At 37.9% G+C, this 19,886-nt stretch overlaps 1 protein-coding gene across 7 annotated transcripts in view; it reads right to left on the bottom strand.

Moving 5' to 3' along the window:
- The window catches only part of LOC129373068 (citron Rho-interacting kinase), a 56,021-nt gene extending 39,110 nt beyond the window's left edge, over nucleotides 1–16,911 (bottom strand). For 3 of the 7 annotated variants that reach the window (XM_055050792.1, XM_055050791.1, XM_055050793.1), the window contains exons 1-5: nucleotides 16,572–16,910; nucleotides 9,820–9,924; nucleotides 6,664–6,807; nucleotides 6,357–6,476; nucleotides 31–201 (exon numbers count right to left, since the gene is read on the bottom strand). In XM_055050792.1, coding sequence (XP_054906767.1) covers nucleotides 31–201; nucleotides 6,357–6,476; nucleotides 6,664–6,807; nucleotides 9,820–9,828 — 444 coding nt within the window. In that variant the 5' untranslated portion in view covers nucleotides 9,829–9,924; nucleotides 16,572–16,910. Of the gene's footprint in view, nucleotides 1–30; nucleotides 202–6,356; nucleotides 6,477–6,663; nucleotides 6,808–9,819; nucleotides 9,925–16,571 lie in introns of all 7 variants that reach the window. The other 4 variants (XM_055050789.1, XM_055050790.1, XM_055050794.1 and 1 more) reach the window with 2 other exon arrangements.
- Nucleotides 16,912–19,886: the final 2,975 nt, after the last annotated feature.

Here is a 19,886-nt window from a genome sequence, read left to right as displayed (position 1 = left end):
ATCATGAACAGCTTCTGTGACAATGAAGACCTTCTGAATCCTGTGCTGATGGTCTGCAGCCTTCCTCTTCAGTTCCTCGTTGGCTTGTCGAGACTCCTTCAGCTCCGCTTCATACAGGTCGCTACGGCGACGGGCGGCAGAGAGGTCCTCCTCCAGCTGCCTAATAGAAACCCGCATCTCCTCTACTTGAGCCTGGTACTCCTGTGCAACAGCAAAGGAAAAGACGAGTAAGTCACGGTGGAAGAGATGACAGAAGAGATTTGAGAAGTAATAAACCAATGTTTAATTTAAAGATAAGTTTTCTGTATTTTGCACAAGGATTATTTGTTTTAATGTGGCTTTGTAAAATATAAAAATATTATAAAGAACGTTTATCCAAGTAATGCACATGTTGCGTCTTTGTACATCAAAAGTTACATTTTTAAAGGTTTCACAATAATCAACAAAATTTTTACTTTGATTTTAGAGGAGAGACAGTTAATGTATTTTTCAAGCACATAGTGCCATTTTATAGCACTATCAAGTAACTATGTTGACTTCAGTTCTCATAGAAATGCTATGTATATTTATATCAAATATAACTTAAAAGAAATTAGATTTTTTAATTTAACTCCTTGCGATTGGTCCTCTGTCTCTTTAAGAAACTCATAATCTTTCTAAAACTCTACCTTACAGTATTTACATGGCTCCTCTGCTACCCCTTTAACAAAATCTTTATCAGTGAAGTAGCTCCTATAATGAGCTCAGCAGTTATACAAGATGTTTGCTAATTGCTGCTGGCTATTATGAAAGAGCTGAATAGAGGAGTCGCAGGGGGAGCGCTGCTCTGTGAGGTGGAAACCCAGAAGCTGCAGCTCAGAGGAGGAGCTGCACCCCGAAGGCGGAGCTAGGTCCACTCAGGCGTTTTGCACAGCTGAATAGTTGCCACGGGAGATTATAGGAGGTCTCAAACATGCATAAAAGAATCAAAGCAACACTCCAGGAATATTTTAGATGAGGGAATAACATCATAACATGATGTAAAGCTCAAAAAAGATTAAATAATTCTGCCCCTGAAACACACAAAATTGAGACATTTGTGGTAGGAACATTTGTAGCTGTGAACCTTTTCTTTTTATCTTTACAGCTTTAAAAACATTAACTTGACACTTTCCAAGCTGAAAACTGGCTGTCTGTGAAGGTGAGAAATGTTCAAAGCCAAACAATGAAACATAAACAGGAACAAATGAACCTGACTCTCAATTTTCTATGCAGCTTAAGTCGTGTGCCTTTCTTGTATAACAAAGCCCCTGAAAACAATCCAGTCTTGTTCTTGGATCAAGTGCTATATGAAGAGGTGGTGTTTGTATGACTGCATGTCACTGCATGAATGCAAAAGCTGATACTTGCTAACAATGCTGGTATTTTGAAAAGTCACTGTTGAGATGAGGTTTTATTTGGTTAAATCAATGTTGCAATAAAGAAAAGTAATTATGCCAAAATAAATGGATTGTGATTCACTGTTAAAAGTTTAAAATCTGTGATATACATTTGTACTCAGCCCCCTTTACTTTAATACACCTATACCATGTTCCAAATTATACAAATTGGATTTCAGTGGCATAAAGATTAAATTTTTTGTTGTGCTATTAAATTTATAAATGGTATTGTGTGTCAGGACTCTTTGAATCACTATAATTAATTTCAGAGAGCTGGTTGATTAGTTTGTCTGATGAGCTCAATTAGAAGAAATCTACTAAAGAAGGATGTTCCACATTATTAAGCAGGCCACAAGTTTCAAGCAATATGGAAAAGAGAAAAGATTCCTGCTGACAAAAATAATCAAATAGTGTAGTGTCGTATGACAAGGCATGAAAACATTATTTAATGGAAACTGAGGCGTTATTGTACTGTGAAGAGATTTGTGGCTGATTCAGAACAAAGATGGGTTTGTACAGATAAAGGCATAATGAGGAAGGTTTCTGTTAGGCAAATTCATCAGATTAAGAGAGCAGCTGTTAAAATGCCCTTACAAAGCAGCAAACAGTGATTTGAAGCTGCTGATGCCTCTGGAACCTCAAGGTGGAGGATCCTCCAGAGGCTTGTGGTGGATGAAGCTACTATTGGTTCTACTATTGGGCCCCTAACCAGAGTTCACAAGTAGAAACGGTCACAGTGGGCCCAGCTGTATATTAAGATTAATTTTCAAACAGATTTGTTCACTGATGCAACCCTGGATGGTCCAGATGGACTCAGTATTGGATTGGTGGTGGATGGCCACCACGTCCAAATACGACTGTGACAACAGCAAGGAGGTGGTGGAGTCATGCTTTGGGCCAAAATCATAGGGAGAGAATCATTGATCAGCCCCTTCAGAGTCCCTGAAGGTGTGAAAATGACCTCAGCAAAGTGTATGGACTTTCTGACTGATCACTTCCTTTTATGGTTCAAAAAGAAAAACCGGACCTTGAGTAGCAAAATCATCTTCATGCATGACAATGAATTGATCATTTAAGAAAATCTGAGAAAATAAAACTTGCACAATAATTTGGAACACAGTGTAAATATAATCTGGGTGTTACAGATTATATACACCTAGATTATATTTAGACTTCCATTTGTCTTCAGAAGTCTCAGTTGCTACATGGAGTCCAGCTGTGTGTGATTTCAGCTCAGTATAAATCCAGCCTGTGAAGGCGTCAGAGGTTTGTTAAGGAAAAAAATAACAAAAATAAATAAAACATAAAATCAATAAAAATACATTTTTACACCGATTAGTAACGTAAGCATTAAATGTAAAAAGTAAATAAACTGAAAGTTGAATTAGAAGTAACAAAATAAGCGATAATAAATAGCTGTATACTGCAACTAAAGGGCACATGAATAGATAGAGACACAGAGACAGAAAAACTACAAATCCAGGTAAAAAAAATACTACCACTAATCTAAGAAAAATAAATCCAGATGCACAAAGAAAAGAACACAAGAATAAAACAAACTACACACAAAAAAACCGAACAAAAAAAGGCCACAATTATGATGGCAACAACAAACGACTAAATGTAACTAAATGTAATATGGAAATGTTCTTATTTCCATATGAATGTGTGCGATTCATGCATTGCTTATTGCTACATAAAGTGCCGTGACTTTTAACCTTTTATTGTTTTCAGTGATTTTTCCACAAATTCTTTGTGTCGGAAAAAAACCTGCACCTGATATGTGCACTTTGTTGATCCAACAGCGCATGACTTCTGAATAAAAATGATAAACAGCACAGTCATATGACAGAGCGTGGGAGACAGATGCTTTTTAAGATGAAAAGCTGGATTTAGCTGCTGTTGAGAAACCTGCAGAGAAGCACCGAGGGGAACACAGAGGAGTATAATAAGCATGAGCAACAAATGCATCATCATAAAATTGAAGAAACTGACAATCCTCTTACAGTTTTAAAAATGCTCCAAAGTGTTGGCTTCATGCAGTGATTAGGCAATTGTCTGATTCAATGTTTGAGATTTGTTCCAGTGCTGTGAGGTGTTTTTTGTTGTTTTTTTTTTTCCAAAGCACAAAGTTGTACCAAGTTGTTTGATTTTGGCTAAGCTGTGGGAAACTGATTGTAAATGACCTTCAGAGAGGCAAACTCGCAGTAAAGCTGCAAACATAGGGGATTATCAAACTAAAAGCCCAGATTTTATATTTGATAGCACAGTTAAGTAACTATGTTCCCTCAGTTGTTATAAAACATGACTTAAAAGAAATTTGACTTTGCAATTTAATGCCTTGAAATTTGGTCTCCGTCTCTTTAAAAACTCCTCCTCTTTTTGAAACTCCACCTTCAAGAAATCATCTTAACATGGCTCCTCTATTAACTCCTCTATTAACTCCTCAACAGCGTTTTACCAATCTACTTCCAGTACTGAGAAGTAGCTCCTAAAATGGCAGATGCACAGTTCCACCAGGTGTTTGCTAATTGCTGCTGGCTAGTCTGAAGGAGCTGAGTGGTGGCGCCTCATGGGAGGGCTCCTGTGGAGGTGGAAGCTTGGAAACAAGCTCAACACTCATATCTTACTGAATTGGTTTCTGTTTAAGATATTTTTATTGTTATTTTAACATACTTATTTTTAATATTAAATAATATTAACTGAGATAAGTACATTTACCATTATTTTTGCCATTATTGATTGATTTATTTTAATAGCTGAAGTTTTTAACTTTTATTCCAGTTGTTTGAATTATATGTAAATTAAACCTTTTATCCATCTTTTTGTCTGTCAGATGTCATTTTAAACATATCCCCTTAGTATGTTTTCATTTATCTCTGGTGTTTTGTCACCATCATTAACCAACACTTCAATAAAATGAAATTTCTGTTGACATTTTTTGTCTGTTTTAATTGTCTATTGCTCTTCTGTGTATAGCACTTTGATTCCCACTGATGTTTTTTAGAAGTACTCCTTAAATAGACACTGATAGATTTTTTATATATATAAAAACAACAAATTAGAAAGATGTCCTGTGAAGAAAAATACCTTGTGTTAAATTCTTAAGCTTGCAAATGTCTAATTTCATTGGTTTTTCACAGTGCATAGTGATGAGATGCAACATCCTGCCACAAGCAGTGAGGATTTCTTCCTGCTATCTTCTCTTAAGACATTAGTGATTGTCTTTGACCTTGTCTTTCTAGGACTGCAGATTTGATTAAATAGGTACTTTATATTCCTTTAAGTATGGATTTGGTTCCACAATGCTTCAACCATGCAGGCTCATGTTTTACAAAAAGTAACAAATAAGTAGACATGCATATCATACGTCATATCTGACTGAAAGTATAAATATGAGTATGATGATCTAGCAATTCTTATGTAAGTGGCAGATTGAAGAACGCTACATCCTGATATATAGATATTTACACTGTAAGACTTTCTGTTTAGTTCCTGTTTTTACCTATTGTATGTTTATCAATGTACAATCAAAGAGGTCTTCACCAGAATTTTCCTTGGTTTCAAATAAACCTTAAGATTCATATATCTTCATGAATGTGGGGGTGAAAATATTTTCATCTAAGCTTTGATTTTGCACACAAACAATACAAGCAAAGTGGTTTTCCCACCAACACTTTCACTACAAAGATAAGTGTATGTAAACCATGAGACATAAAAGAAAATCTGCCAAAAGAAGGAAACATGCTGTAATCCTCTTTCAGAAATCCCTGTAAAATGAACTCAACAAAAATTGTTTTTCAAACAGTGTGAGCAAAAGGCCTCAGCACCCCATCTCAACAGCCTGCCCACTGCATCATTTTGCTCCCCATTCTAGGTATATGGCTCCCATCGCCATGGCAACCAGAGCACAATGTATTCAGCGCTTTGTAACGAGCACGAGTGTAGGCAGGGAAAACAGGTTGCTTTAAAATTACCTTATTTTTCCCAATAGATAAACAGAAAGAACTGTGCGTCGAAAGCAGGAGGATCTTTTGAAGCCGTTTATGAAACGGCCGATCAGGCGCCAGCTTAATTCTGACAGCTGCACCGTCATGTCGTGCGGGTGTTTGGCTACGTTTAAAATATTCATTAAGTTAGTTGAACTTTACAGACATCAGACATGAACAAGTTACTGCAAATGAAACATTGCTTTCCTTCCCAAAATGCAATGAGTGCAGATGAAATTAGAGTATAAAAATAGAATAATAATAATAATTTACATAAAGAGGTTTTGCAACAGAAGACATTTCTGCATGTCTGAAGTGTTTAATGTTAGACTCACTGTACTCAACATCTTGTGCATGTTAGCAGACAGCCCACACACAGCCTTGATGACTTGTTATGTAGATCTAACTGTATTAAGAATACACTCCTAATCAGTTCTATTGACAAGACAGACATAAAACAAGACTTCTTAAAGGGGAAGTATTGTTTTCCAGCCACATAATGCTGGTTTATAGCAGAATCAAGTAACTGTACTTTGAGAAGGCTATAGATATTTGAGTTTGTAATTCAACATCTTGAACTTGGTCCTCTGTCTTTTTAAGAAGCTCCAGCTCTTCAGGAAGTAATCACAACATGGCTCCTCTATTAATCCTTTCTCAACACCAGCGTTGCACTGAAAAGTAGCTCCTAAAATGAGCTCATTATATCAGAATCAGCTCATAATGAGACCTGCAATTCCACCAGGCGTTTGCTAATTGCTTCTGGCTAGTCTGAAGGAGCAGAGTGGCGTCACAGAGGGCTGTTCTGTGAAGCTTAGAAGCTTGCACAGCTGAATGGTTACCATGGAGATTAAAGAGTTTCTAAAATAAACCAATGTTACTTGTTTATTGTAGTTTATCCCACATTATAAGTCCTAATCCAAAGTGTTTAATGGCTGAACACTTGTCCTACCTGCTCTTTGATTTCCTGAAGCTTGTTGCTTTGCTCCCGGATGTCATGGAGCAGCTGGAGAGCTTTATCATCTTCTTGGGTTACTTCCATGCGTGCTTGTTCCAAACTGCGCTTCAGACTCTAAATATTAACGCATAAATCAGTCAGATGAGTTTGCTCGTTTGTTGTACCTGGGTAAAAAGTAATACAAGATTCTTTAAAAACAAAATGCAGTTCCTAGTCAGGTTTCCTTTAAAATGTAGTCAATCCAATTCAATAAAAAGGATTTCATAAGCTGTCCATTTTTTTTAACTACCCAGCCACTCACACTGCATTCTGTGATGTACGTTGCCAAGTCCTGCTCCAGGATTGTCCTCTGGGTCTCTGAGGCTTTCAGCTCGATGTCTTTCTGCTGGAGAACTGACTCGAGGTCAGACATCTTTCTCTGGACCAGTGAGATCTCTTGTTCAACCTGGATGGAACGAAACAGATGTAAGTGTGGCCTTCAGTGACTTATGGAGGATGATGGTTGTCTTCTCTGTCTTGTTGTGCTGGAGGGAATCAGCTGAGGGGTAGACAGACTGATGGAGCCGACTTAGTCAGGAGGCACGGGATGAGGAGGTGTGCTTGGCAGAGCTGGAAGCAAAGAATGGCTTAAAACTGACTAACACTGCTTTCCCATGCAATTGTATGTCTGCCAGGCAATATGCACTGTACAATGGCTGCTGAAAAAAACAAGAGTTTTGTTGTTGACTTATCTAGAAACCACTTGCTGCTTTCTTGTTGGTTGTGCTGGATGCTCCACCTCTACTTTTCAAATATATATGCTTGTATAATTGTGTGAGAAGTGAGTTTGGGGGCGTGGCCATCAGGAGTTTATATGGATTTAAAGAGACAAGATGCCCTAAAACAGCTCAACAAAGGCAGAACTGAGCAGACCGACATCTCATTAAGAATGAAGAGCTTAACCTACATGATGACGTAATTAAAGCAGCAGAGTGGTGCTGGTAATTAAACGGTTGCCATGGTAATTAAAAGTGGATTGGGACAGCCGTTATTACATTGACTTTTTTTGGCAATTGTGCTAAATTACAGGTGCTGCTTCCCTCTCAAAAGCTGTTTGATTTCCTGCATCTGAAGGAAAACTTTTCATCTGCATCAATATTCTCCCAGACAAAAGAAACATCTTTGTGTCATGATGTGTTTCAGATAGATGAAATAACATGTTACTTCTTACTGGTTTTTCAGACAAACCTTCTCGTTTGGTAAAGCAAAATTCTGCAAATACATGTGAATGTGTGTGCATGTCTGGGTATATGTATTTGTTGTTCCCCATATGCCACTGGGATTAGTGGGAGATTTGCTGTTATAGCAGAGCGTAGCCTGAGTGGAAGTGTAGACTGGAGGGAAACAGCAGTGATCACAGCACAGTCACAGATAATCACAGTAGTCAGCATGCAGTATGGCTGATCTAACACACAGTAAGAATCAGAACAGAACATGTCCTTGCAAACACATGCAGTCGCAATGTGGCCTTTTCAGACACAAAGACCAAAGAGTCAACACAGCAATGGAAGCAAGAATTAGTAAGCAATCACAACATGGAATCTCAAAATAAATAAAAAAAAAGACAACTCTGTAGCTCTGAAGATTTTAAAGACATTTTAGATAAAGATTGGGATTAGGCTGTCACGACAACAAATTTTGCTGGATAATAAATTATTGTTTTGATCCCATTTTCAACTAATATGATGATAATACAAGCTTGCCCTATGAAAGACTAATACATTTTAAATATTGGAAATAAGACATGACAACCAAAAACTACAGACCAAACAGAAATTAAACCACAAACAACTGAAACCATTAATAAAATGCATCTTGAAGTCTGTAATCAAAAATGTTAATCATCAGAGCTTATTTTAATTTATCATGCAATTAACTGATTAACTGCTTAGTTGAGATGTTTCAGAGGATGACTTAAGCCACAAGTGCTGAACATGGTCATAGGTCAGAGATTTTTCTACTTTTAAAACAACATTGTTGGATTATAATGCTTAGTCATTAGGGTGTAGCAAGACTTCATTGCAAAATCTAGTTATAACAAGACACCATATTTCTTATTACAATATTTCTGTCCCTTAACACCAGATGACATTAGTGCTGCCAGCACATAATGTCATCTGGTAATAGATGTGCACCTTAAGCTATTATTACAGGCCCTAGTTAATAAGGTGGAATTAAGCTTGACAAATTGTCGGTAACATTTTTATTTTAAAGTAAATAGTTGTTAAGATGTCCTGTTGTGTTCACAGACTTCACTAAAGCAACCATTGCTCCTTGTGATCAAGTAGCATGCTTGTTAGTTAGCACTGTGAGAATACAGGAACTAGCTGTTAGCTATCAATAATGCAGAAGTTGCCATCTGCTTCAGAGCTTCCCATCAACACGAAACTAAATGGTTGTTTCAGAGTTTTTAATGAGTCTGGCTGCATATCTAGTTCAAAACCTCAAACACTTGAACTCATCAAACCTGGACTGGATTATTTTACACTGACTGCAGATTCTGCAAAAATATCGTTGGTGAAACCATTATTCAGTTAATGAAAATAAAAACTTGAGGTTTAGCTGTATATATCTATATCTATCTCTATATATAGAGTAAAGAATATAAGTATAAGTATACTTATACTGAACTCATAAAACCAATGTGCATTTTTAGTTGGACATATTGTTACACCCCTAACAACAAATGGACAGAAATGATCTCAAAATTTAAGCAGGCACATCTAACATTACATTATGAAAAAGTTATATTTTTTTGTCCAACATTTCAGAAATTGAAACTACTATATACATTTATTATGTACTTTTATGATAAGTAGAATTTCTTGACTAAAATATTTTAGTCTCTCTACATTGTGGCTTATAGATAATAAATTTTAAAGTCTCAATAAAAAAAGAATATTGTGAAAAAGTTCAATATTGGAAACTCATGGTGTCAGCCAAATCAAATGATTAGCTCAAAATACCTGCAAATGATTTCCTGTGCCTTTAAATGGTCTCAGTCTGGGTCAGTAGGACACAAACAAGGAGAAAAATGACTACACTGTTGACACATTACAGAAAAGGTCATTGTTAAAGAAGCTGGTTGTTCAGGGAGTTCTGCATCCAAGCTTATTTGGAGAAAGTTGAGTGGAAGAAAAAAGTGTGGCAGGAAAAATTGCAGCAACAACAGAGAAACTGCAGCCTCAAGAGGACTGTCGAGCAAAGTCCTTTCAAGAATTTGAGGGAGCTGTTGGAAGGAGTGAATTGAGTCTGACAATCTGCATTGAGAGAAGTTGATTTCAACAATTTACACCACACATTTACATCCGGTATACCTGAACACCCTCAAGAGAAAACTAGAGAGCTGAACTAAACATGATTTTTGCTCCATCTCAAAACAACCTCTTGCCAAGAGAAGCAAGACTCAATCACATACCTGTGACATTTGCTTAGTTATCTCGACTTCTTTGAGTGTGAGAGTAGTTGTGGTTTTTCCAGCGAGATGGTCTTAACTTGACAGCTGATGGCTGTCGTTGGTACTCTGGAAGAAGAGAGAATAAATATGTTTGAGAGAAAAAGAGAGGAGGAACACGACAGGCAGAAGGACTTAATTAATGCTCCTGATGACACACTTAGCTTTTAAAGGCATTACGATGTTTCATGAAGCAAAAAAAAATAATGAATGGTAATGTCTCTAAAAAGAACAAAAGCACTTGCCAAAGCTCTGAAATTTTAACAGGAAAAAACACAGTTGTCATCCAAGTGTGTTGACACATCAGATTTATGACTATGAAGGTACAGCGATCACAGCTGAAATCTTTAGCAGTCGAGACGCATATTTTTCCCACTAAAAGTGCGATCGTTCTGTATCTCGGCAGAGGCTAAGAATAGCCTGCTCGTGTTCACACAACAGCCTCTCTTTCCACCACTGGATATATTTGGCAGCTTTTGTGATCAAGTAGCAGGCAGAAAGAATGAACGACAGAGAATTTCTATTAAAAGCTCAGGCTCACCTCCTACTCCTCCTTACAGTAACGTTCTCCACTCAGGCATTTCTGCTGCTGCAAGACTGTATTTGCAACAACAACAAAATTATACCATTTATTCTCAGTGTTCTATTTCACCATTTTTTGACTGTTCTGTCATGACAGCTTTACTTGCAAGACTATAAATAAATGCAACTTAGAATATCACCTGCAGAGAAGGATGGGAATGATGTTTGCTAATATTTGCTTAGATATGAATGAAGTAAACATTATGCTTTGTGAAGGGAGAAGTTGAGACAACAGAGCACACAGTGCGTTCGCAGTTCTGCCATGACATGATGGAGGAGCAGCCGGCTTGTAATGACTGATAAAGCATGGACAGAATTAAGGATGCAGCGATGTTACGATGTGTTTCATTATAGATATCTGATATTAATATTATGCCTAATAACATAGATTTACTGATATCATGCAGGCTTTATGCACTTCCCTCCTTTTGACATGAAAAACAGACAACCAAGGGTTAGTTTGGAGCTAATGTGCAAACCAAGATTAAGCTAATGCCAAACACATGGTACATATATTAAAAAAATCCAAGTACATTGTGAAAAATAAAAAGGCTAATAGGACTAAAATGTGCTTATGCATATTATTCAAACTCATTCCAAATAAAAAAATAAAGACATTACGATGTTTCACATGGTATTTTTATACCATATGAAACCACATTGCATCATCCCACAATCCTGTGCTGCATCACTAATATAAATTTTCACATTTCTATTGTAATTGGAAATGCACAACTATTACATAACTGAACACAAACGACAACAAAATGGAAATAAGCATTATTTATACCTATCACACCAAAATTCGCCAACAATCCTCTGAGAAATCACTGGATTTGTACTGAAATTAAATTCAACAAAGGTTGACTAATTTGCACTGGATTAACACTTTATTTTGCACCACTGGAGCAAAATGGTCTAGATACAAATGCAGGAGACTCTTGTAAGATTTTTGACCAAAAAATGTTTTGGAAAACGTCTGAATAATTTTTTTTCAATTTATAATTTTGCCAAACTTTGTATTTCTTTCTTTACAAAGGCCTACTAAATTGCATAGACGTTTGAAGCTGAGCATAATCTAAAAAGAGCTGTAAACACATTTGCCAGGACATTTGTCAGCTTTGCCATACTGACAAAGCTGCATGATTGTTTACTTCTTAAAAATGTTGAGAACTTCCCCATCGGTCTACCAGCGGTAGAGTTGGTGGTTTGGGGCGGGGAGCCTCCGAGCATGAGGCACCAGATGGCAAACAGATTTGGCTGTCTTCCTCCCAGATTCGGGCGCTAGCTAACGCTCCATAATAAGCTGTGCTAACACACTCTGCAGCTGGGATTCTCCACTGCAATAATTAACTCCCTGACAGCAGTTACTAATAACTATTCTTTTAAGAAGCTCATCATAACTGCAGGGAAGACAGTACCCCTGCCAATCTGATGATATCTCAATCTTGATAATAACTGAAAAACTTCCGACTCTTTTAATGCAAAAGTGAACTCAGACACGTTTAAGTCCAGAAAATGATCGAGTTAGCTCGGTACCGCAGTCTATTTGAAAGATGTTCCTCCTTTATCATCAGAGTGCACCGAGAACAGAACAGTCACTTTTCCAGAAGAACTATGGGTTCCATCTCAGTCAAGGAGCTTTTTTTTTTTTTTTTCGTGGGTTGATTAAAATGTGCTGGGCTGTGAGTCAGAGTTCTTGAAGAGGAGGAGGAGTGGAGAGAGGTTGCATCCTAGTCATTGTGCTGCTCTACATTCAGTCTGGATGACCAGGGCCATTGCTACTGTATGGGCTGTGGGCAGGAGTGAATCACAGACTTGTTGAAACGCTGTAGTGGCACAGATTCCTCTCTAAAAATCAAGCTTTCATGTCGTTCTGAGCCTCCTTTGTGGCATTTCTTGCTTACAGTCGACAAAGACACATTACTAGACCAGGTGTCCTTGGGCCTCAGCTGCCAAAATTCCAAGGTCTAACACAACAGTTTCCAGCAGCCATGTTTTACTTTCAAGCTTAAACAATGTTTATTCAGTCGAAACAACAAGGACTAGCTTGGAGAAGGCCAGCCAGTAGGGAATGGTAGGATCCTGGGTTCCTTTGGTTTTTTTCTGTTTACTTTCTAATTTCTTGTTTATTCAAGAGTAGTCTGAGTTTCCGTCTTTATTTTTGATTCTGAGTAGTTGTTTGTGTATTTTGGTTGGAACTGTTGTTCATTACTTGTGTACAGTGATTTTTAGTTACTGTTATATTTATTTGTTTATTTATGTTACTGTTTACTTCTTCTTGCTGTCTTGTGCCATTTCTCTCTCACCACCAGTCAACTATTCCAGCAATCAAATTCCCAGTATTTAACCTCATCTTTTTCATTCACTTCTAGCTGGATTCTTCCATTTGCCTCATGAACCCGTCTTCGTATGCTTTTGCTTCCTGTGCGCCTCTTGCTGCTTTGTAAGTTTTTATTTCATTGTATTTTTCCACTCACTGCCTCCGCCTGTTCTGTATGGGGGTCCAATCATTATCACAAACATCGTGAAAGATGTATCTTCAAAGCTACTAATCATTAAGGTTAAGTTTACCAAAACCATCTAACACAAGTTAATATGTGAAAATGTGATTTGGCATTTCTGTCACACATTCCAGTTGGTTAAAATCATTTTATTGATATATAGCAGGAGATGCCAGAATTTTAAGGAGCATAGAGCAATTTAAGGCTTCTCTTTCCCTGCCTGTTGCCACCTTTTCACCAAACCGGATCCGCCTGCCTTAGAAAAAAATATGTATTCTGTTGCTTAGACAAATTCCAGGTCACTCAAGAAAAAGTAAGCACAAGTTATTGCATGCATGGAAACTAATAAAATCAACCCCCACAGCTGGTCCAGAGCTGTTTATGGCTCTCAGCTGAATCTTATTTGGGGGCCCGCCTCCAGTTAAATCCTCCAACACTGACCTGGCCTCCGTTTTATACCATGGACTCCTGCTTTGTTTCTAAATTCTGCATCGACTTTTTTAGAATTATAAACTATAAATAGACTGAGCAGTGTTAGGCACTGGTAATTATTTTATCAGTTACACTTCATTTACTTATTCCTGTCAGAAAAATGTTGCAAGGCAGTAAAGGCTTTGAAATAAAAAAATCTAGATTATGTCCCTGAATGTTTTAGAAAGAAATCAGTGAATAATCAGGGAGTTATTACGCTTAGCACATACTTATTTTTTCTTCGGCAGTCAGCACACAAGCACATGGTCAAGGGCCAGGTTTAATGATGCCTCCAAAGCAACAATGGCTGTTAATTGCTGATCTATTTACAACCACTTACAATGTGCATCAAATATTTTCCCAGCTCAGACACAAAATGTGAAAAAAGTCAAATCGAATTTTAATGATGAGTGTGTTACACTAATTTTCAAGGTCTAGATTAGTGCAACTTCTGTTTCACAAACAGGACGCCTGACAAAACCAGCAGGGGGAGCTAAGCAACGCTACATTTACTGGAAAGTACTACTGACTTGGTAATGCAACAATACAACATCTCTTCTTTTAGGAAATGCTAAAAACCACATTTGGCAAAACAATAACAAATTGCATCTTAAGTTTGACAACAGGAACAGATAGCCTGACTAATTAACATAGTGAATTGGCATGCGATACGTTTTCTCCATGAAGAAAAAAACAAACAAAAAATGTTTAATATCCTGAGCAATAAACACTTGAAAACCACCACCAAATTCTCCAAGTTTTATTGTACTCTCTTGAAAAAATATACTAGTCAGGCCATAAAATATACTTGCCTTCCTATGCAATTCAGCTCAATTCTCATCTCCCTTTAGTGATCTTTCTGGGATTTCTCCCACTGAAATTAATTTATCCAGCTTACTTTCAACTAGGCCAATCAATGAACAGAAGCAAAGTTATGAATACATACTAGTGGTTTCTGTACTGTGGTAGAGTTGTAGTCTGCTTGTGGTTTTAGCAATGGCAGCAGAGGATGTGCACAAAGCCACTCACTCCATGTTGTTCACACTTTCAAATGTTAAACAGTTAAAGTTGGAGAAAGGAATGTTTAGGATATTTCATCGCATTTTAACAGCTATTCTGTTCAGCTTGGCAAAACATTAACTAAAATCTAGCTAAAATCTAAGCTGGTAAAAAACCAGCACCTTGTTCAATCTATGCTTTGTGTCCAGAGGGTCTGAGCTCTTTGCTTTCTGGAGGCGTGGACTCTGGGCTTTGAAGTTTTACCCAATCGCCAACGTTTGTAATATATGCAACACGGTAGTTTGATGCAAAGAAGCTTACCGCAGATTGCATGTGCTGTAAACAATCATCCTCCATTGCAAAGAGAAAAGCACTGCGCCAAGCAAGATGTTAATTCACTATTTAAAAGAGTGGCCAAAATGCACTGAACAGCTTTGTTCACTTTCTCCTCTGCTAAAACTACAGGTAGACTACAATTCTAAATCAGCACAGAAAATTAATGTCACCGTTCACAACTTCTCCTTCTGTTCGCTGATTGGCTCGGTTGGCAAATTCACTTTGATGGGAAACTGAGCTGTGGAGTGGAATAAGAATCAAGTGCATGTGAAGGAAAAGGTCAAGCCAAGGTAAAAATCTAGTCTTTTCGAACTTCAACAGAGTCTATGCCTTCAGGAATCAATCATTTCTCAATAGCCTAGGTTCCAGTAGACCTGGATGAAGCAAAGTGTAGAACAAGGAGCTGATTATTACCAGACTAAAAATGTATCAAAACAAATAAATGTCATCCATAAAATTAAAATCAGTGTTATGACAAGCTGTAGGAGAATGCGCTTTCTACTTGGTTGTCTTCAGCCAGAATTACAGTCACAATAAGCCTCTGATAGCTGATTGACTTTTAATCTCCATGAAGTCCAATGACTGTGCTCCTTCACAGCCACCGTCCGACAACAAGTTAGAGTGCAAAAACTTTGAGTCTGGCGGTGCTGCAGACTGCCACTTTAACGTTTCAGTGCTGAAGTATTATTTATTTTTGATATGGCTGAGCTGAGTGAATATCGCAATCTATAAAAGTATGCAGAGTGTCTGGAAAAGCTCTTCAGAAATCCAGCCTATCATTATATCACAAACCCTGATGACAAAGAGGATCAGTGTGGGCTTCTGAAGAAGCGCTTTGGGAGAATGACACTTGTGGATATGCAGCAGTGGAGATCTGTCTCTCCTATCGCTGCTCCTCACACCATAACAGACTGGTTCTGCAAAAAGTCAGGTTTGCCTTCAGACTGAACTCAGGTAGATGTATTTTCTCCATTTTTGCTTATTTGTTATTATGTACATGTCAGTCAGACCAAAGATGAATATGTTAATGGGTAGCCATCCTTACTTACCTACAACTGGTCTATCAAAAGCTATAAATCTGTCATCCAATCATTTCTAGATGGAATCCTCTTTGCCAGAATAAACATACACAGAATTTATTTCTTTACATGATATGAATTCCACATTATATTTCACCTCTTTTAAATAAATATCCAGTTGGCTCTGTGTGAAAAAGTCCTGTCAGAAATAAATTTCCTGATCCAGCTGAACAGATGCCAGGGAAAAAAAAAAAACTCAGCAAGCTTCCTTCACCTCTCCTCTTCCCTTGCCTGCTGTTTCCATAGCGATACTTTTCTCCAGCCAGTCTTTATCTTGTTATGCTTTTCTCTTTACTGACTTTGTGATTTTTACCCATCTTCCTGTTGTCAAATCTATGAACCTGAACTTCTTAAGTCCCCAAATCATGTGGAACACCCACATTCACATCATGTAAACTTTGACATATAACTTCCTCAGTCTGACATGAATTAATTATAAATCTGCAGAGAAATAAAAGCTCATAACAGAGATTATGAGTATCAACCAAAAAAGGAGAGTTTGAACATGGTTTGAGGGAGTGACATCCATCTGTGTGAGTGTATGATCAGCAATGAGGACAGATGGGCAAACAGACAGCATTTCAGTGTCGTGACCAAGACTGGTGCTATAAGCCCTGTTCTGTGAGATACAGCTGCTGCATAGGCTCGGTGCTGCCTGACTTTACTGTACCTCATCACTGTACAAATTCTCAACTCTGGGCTCAGCCTCCGTCACATAACGATCCCAACGTGCTGGAGCACTTACCCAGTGCCGTCCAGAGCCGACAGGTTTTCCACGAAGCTCCTTAGACGCGGCTCCTCCTCGTCCCACGAGCCACTTCATGTGGGGTCTCCCTCGGAAGCCTCCTGCCAGAATCAGAGCTTCGCTGGTTCATCAAATTTGGGGATGTCATCCTCACCAGAGGGAGAAAGTAAAGCTGATGGAAGAGAGAGATTCGCTGTGGCAGTTTGGATCACAGAGAGGCAGCGAGAGTGAGCGGAGATTACTGCTCACGCAGAGGGACGAGGGAGGGTGAGGAGGAACGGAAAGAAGTTGCATTGAAGAGTAATGCAGCAGAACAGTGATTGCCTACTGGAAGCTCTCGCTCGCTCATCTTTGTCACCAGTTACCCTCCTGCTGTCACTAAATGGCAACGCTTCCTCTAAACATGCTAACATATACAAGATTGACCAAAGTATATGCCTATAACTTAGGCACAGAGATGCCTAATAAACAGCCTTTTCAGAGAGGATGCTAATACAACACACGATTGGTTATTGAAAAAATCAAGGGGAACAGAATAAAAACGTTAGTACACTTGTTCACAGGGGTGGGCATTTATTGTATCGTTTATCAATTATTATGTTAAATTTTGCATCATGATACAAATTTTGATTTATAGTTGTCATGATAAATTCCAATTAGTGATATTTAATACCCCACAAAAACAAACCAATGGTAGTCCCTCACACAGTGGATTAAACTGACAACAAAGTCGTTTTCAGGGAACTCTCTTCACCTGAGTGTCCTGGACATAATGCAGAAACTCTGATAACAGAATTTAAAAAAATTAAATAAAAATCCATCATCATCTTTCAGACCAAGAAAGCACACTAGTACCAAATCCATCTAGGGACCACCTTGTCTTTAAACATGGTTTTCTACCATAGCACACAAATTCAATCAAACGAAACTCCTGTTCAGATTAGAGAGAACATTAATCCCAACCAGACTCCTCCAACTCACTATGGTTGCCCAGATGGGCATTTAAGTCTCCAAGGAACTCAAGGGCATTTCCAGGCAGTACCACTTTGAGGACAGCATCCTGAGACTGAGTAGGTAATCTGAGCCACTATTTGGTGTAAAAGCAGTATGGAAAACTGCTTTTTGAAACCAGAAGCTGTGGGATGATCACCCTATGATTCACAAACAAGTACTGCAGCACTAAAATACTCAGCCATGGACACATCCAGCTAACTCTTCTCTCCCTATGGACATCTTTATACTAGGAGGTAGTCCATCCCCCTACAGAGGCTGGTTCCAGAGCAGTAGAATTATATTAAACAGCTTTATCCAATTTAATATTTAGCGCATTTTACTTACCAAGAAATATTCATCTTTAAGTAATCCATTTAACTGTTTTTACTACTTGAAGCCAGTGCCTCCAGTGTTTCTTTTCCTTGGAGCTTATGATGTAAACGTTTCAGTCAGTAATAGACTTCCTATTTATCTTTCTATCTATTCTTGGTTTCACAGTCCCAGTGTTTATCCTCTAACATCCTAACAATTTCACTTAAAGCAAATAAGTCCCACCCCAGTGAGAGGATTTGTGAATCAAAATCATTTGAACTCTGAAGGACAACATGCTATGTCACCACCTAACAAGATCCTCAGTGTCTGGCACACTTAGTAAGACTGAGCCTTTATGTAAATGGAAGCCAAGTGATGCGTCACTGTGATCAATACACACGCGTACACACGCACGCACGCATGCACACACGCACACACTAATACATGCACGCACACCCAATAACAGATGGCAGAACCTTACCTGACAAGCAGCTCTCCATAATGATGCCAACTCAGACAAAAAGTTTGTAGAACCAATGAAATACAGAATACTTACTATCAGGAAATGTGATCTTAAAATATCGACAAATGGGACTCAGATGTCTAAATACCAAGGGAACAAACTTATTTTCTTGTGATTTTAATTGTATTTATTATTTAATGGAAACACCACAATTGACAAAGATTTGAGCACATTTGTAATTAAAACGCAGCTGTAGTAGTTTCTGAATTTCCGCTTCAATATGTTGTCCAATCAACCAAAAACAATCCTGGGTCTGCAGAAAAGGTCCACATCATCACCCCTCCAGCATTGTGCTCGACAGTTTGTATGAGGTTTTCATGTTGATGTGCTGTGTTTGGTTTTTGGCCAAGTACAGCTACTAAATATGTGACCAAAATGTCCAGTTTGGATACATAAAACCAAAGCCAAAACATTGGATACATTTGGATACTGAATGTACCAAATGCTGTTCTAGTTAATTCAAATCCAGCTTTTTTACACCCAGGTCATCAATAAGCCTGATGCATTTAATCATCGCATGATAAATTAAGTGAGCTCAATAAATTCCATTGTGATGAATGTTTTTTGAAAGGTCATTTTGTTAGTTTTATTTTGGATATTTAAAATGTTTTACAGTTGCGGTGTCATGTGTTCTGTACAAAATGATGGCTCACTAGTGTTTTAGAGGGAAAACTTGGATCATTACGCCGTCATTGAAAATGGTGTCAAACCAACAATATTGTCGTTTATCGCAATAACTTTTTCTTTTCTAGACAATTTTTTCATCTAGCGGAATTTCTTATGACAGACCGAGACATGTAAGCATTTCTAAAGCTTTTTCTTCTGGCATCCTTTCCAAAACAAACTAAAATTTTCCAGTCACTCTTTATACTCTAGTGAACATTCATATAACTAAGAGGTTTTTAGTCCTTCTCTGAACTTTGCATACTCTTGACCCTTGCAGTAAATTTTCTTGGATTTCCACCCTTGGGAAGATTAGCAGCTACTTAAATGGCTTCCACTTGTAAATAGTCCTTCAATCCTAGGAATGAAGGAATTGAGGTATTCTGGAAATAGACTGTAAGCTTTAATTTCTATGCAAATGTCTAACCCTTGGCACACACCTCTCTGGTTGCTCTCGCTATTGATTAATCAAGTGCTTTTAATTCTACTTTCCCTCTTATATTCTGCAGAAACAGTAAGCCTTTCTACACATTGCTTTTTTGAGATAGGTTTGTTTTTTCTTTAATTGATACTGATAGATTGGAATCTACCATATATTATTTTTAACATGACTACAAGCCATAAAGCCCTGAAAGAAGAAGCCATAACTATACGTCTTGGCTGGTCTAGCTATTAGTCCAGTATGTACTCTGCCTTTCACTTACCAGTTGCTGGAGCAGACGGACTGTTCTAATTCGATAGATTCTCTAGAAGGCCCTGGAAGTGGTCAGCAGGGTAATAAAAAAATGTTACGATTAAAGAACAAAAAAAACAAAATGACTAAT

Source organism: Poeciliopsis prolifica, unplaced genomic scaffold, assembly GCF_027474105.1.
Source record: "Poeciliopsis prolifica strain line A6 unplaced genomic scaffold, Auburn_PproV2 SCAFFOLD031, whole genome shotgun sequence".
Taxonomy (NCBI): domain Eukaryota; kingdom Metazoa; phylum Chordata; class Actinopteri; order Cyprinodontiformes; family Poeciliidae; genus Poeciliopsis; species Poeciliopsis prolifica.
This window is presented reverse-complemented; position numbering and strand designations above follow the sequence as displayed.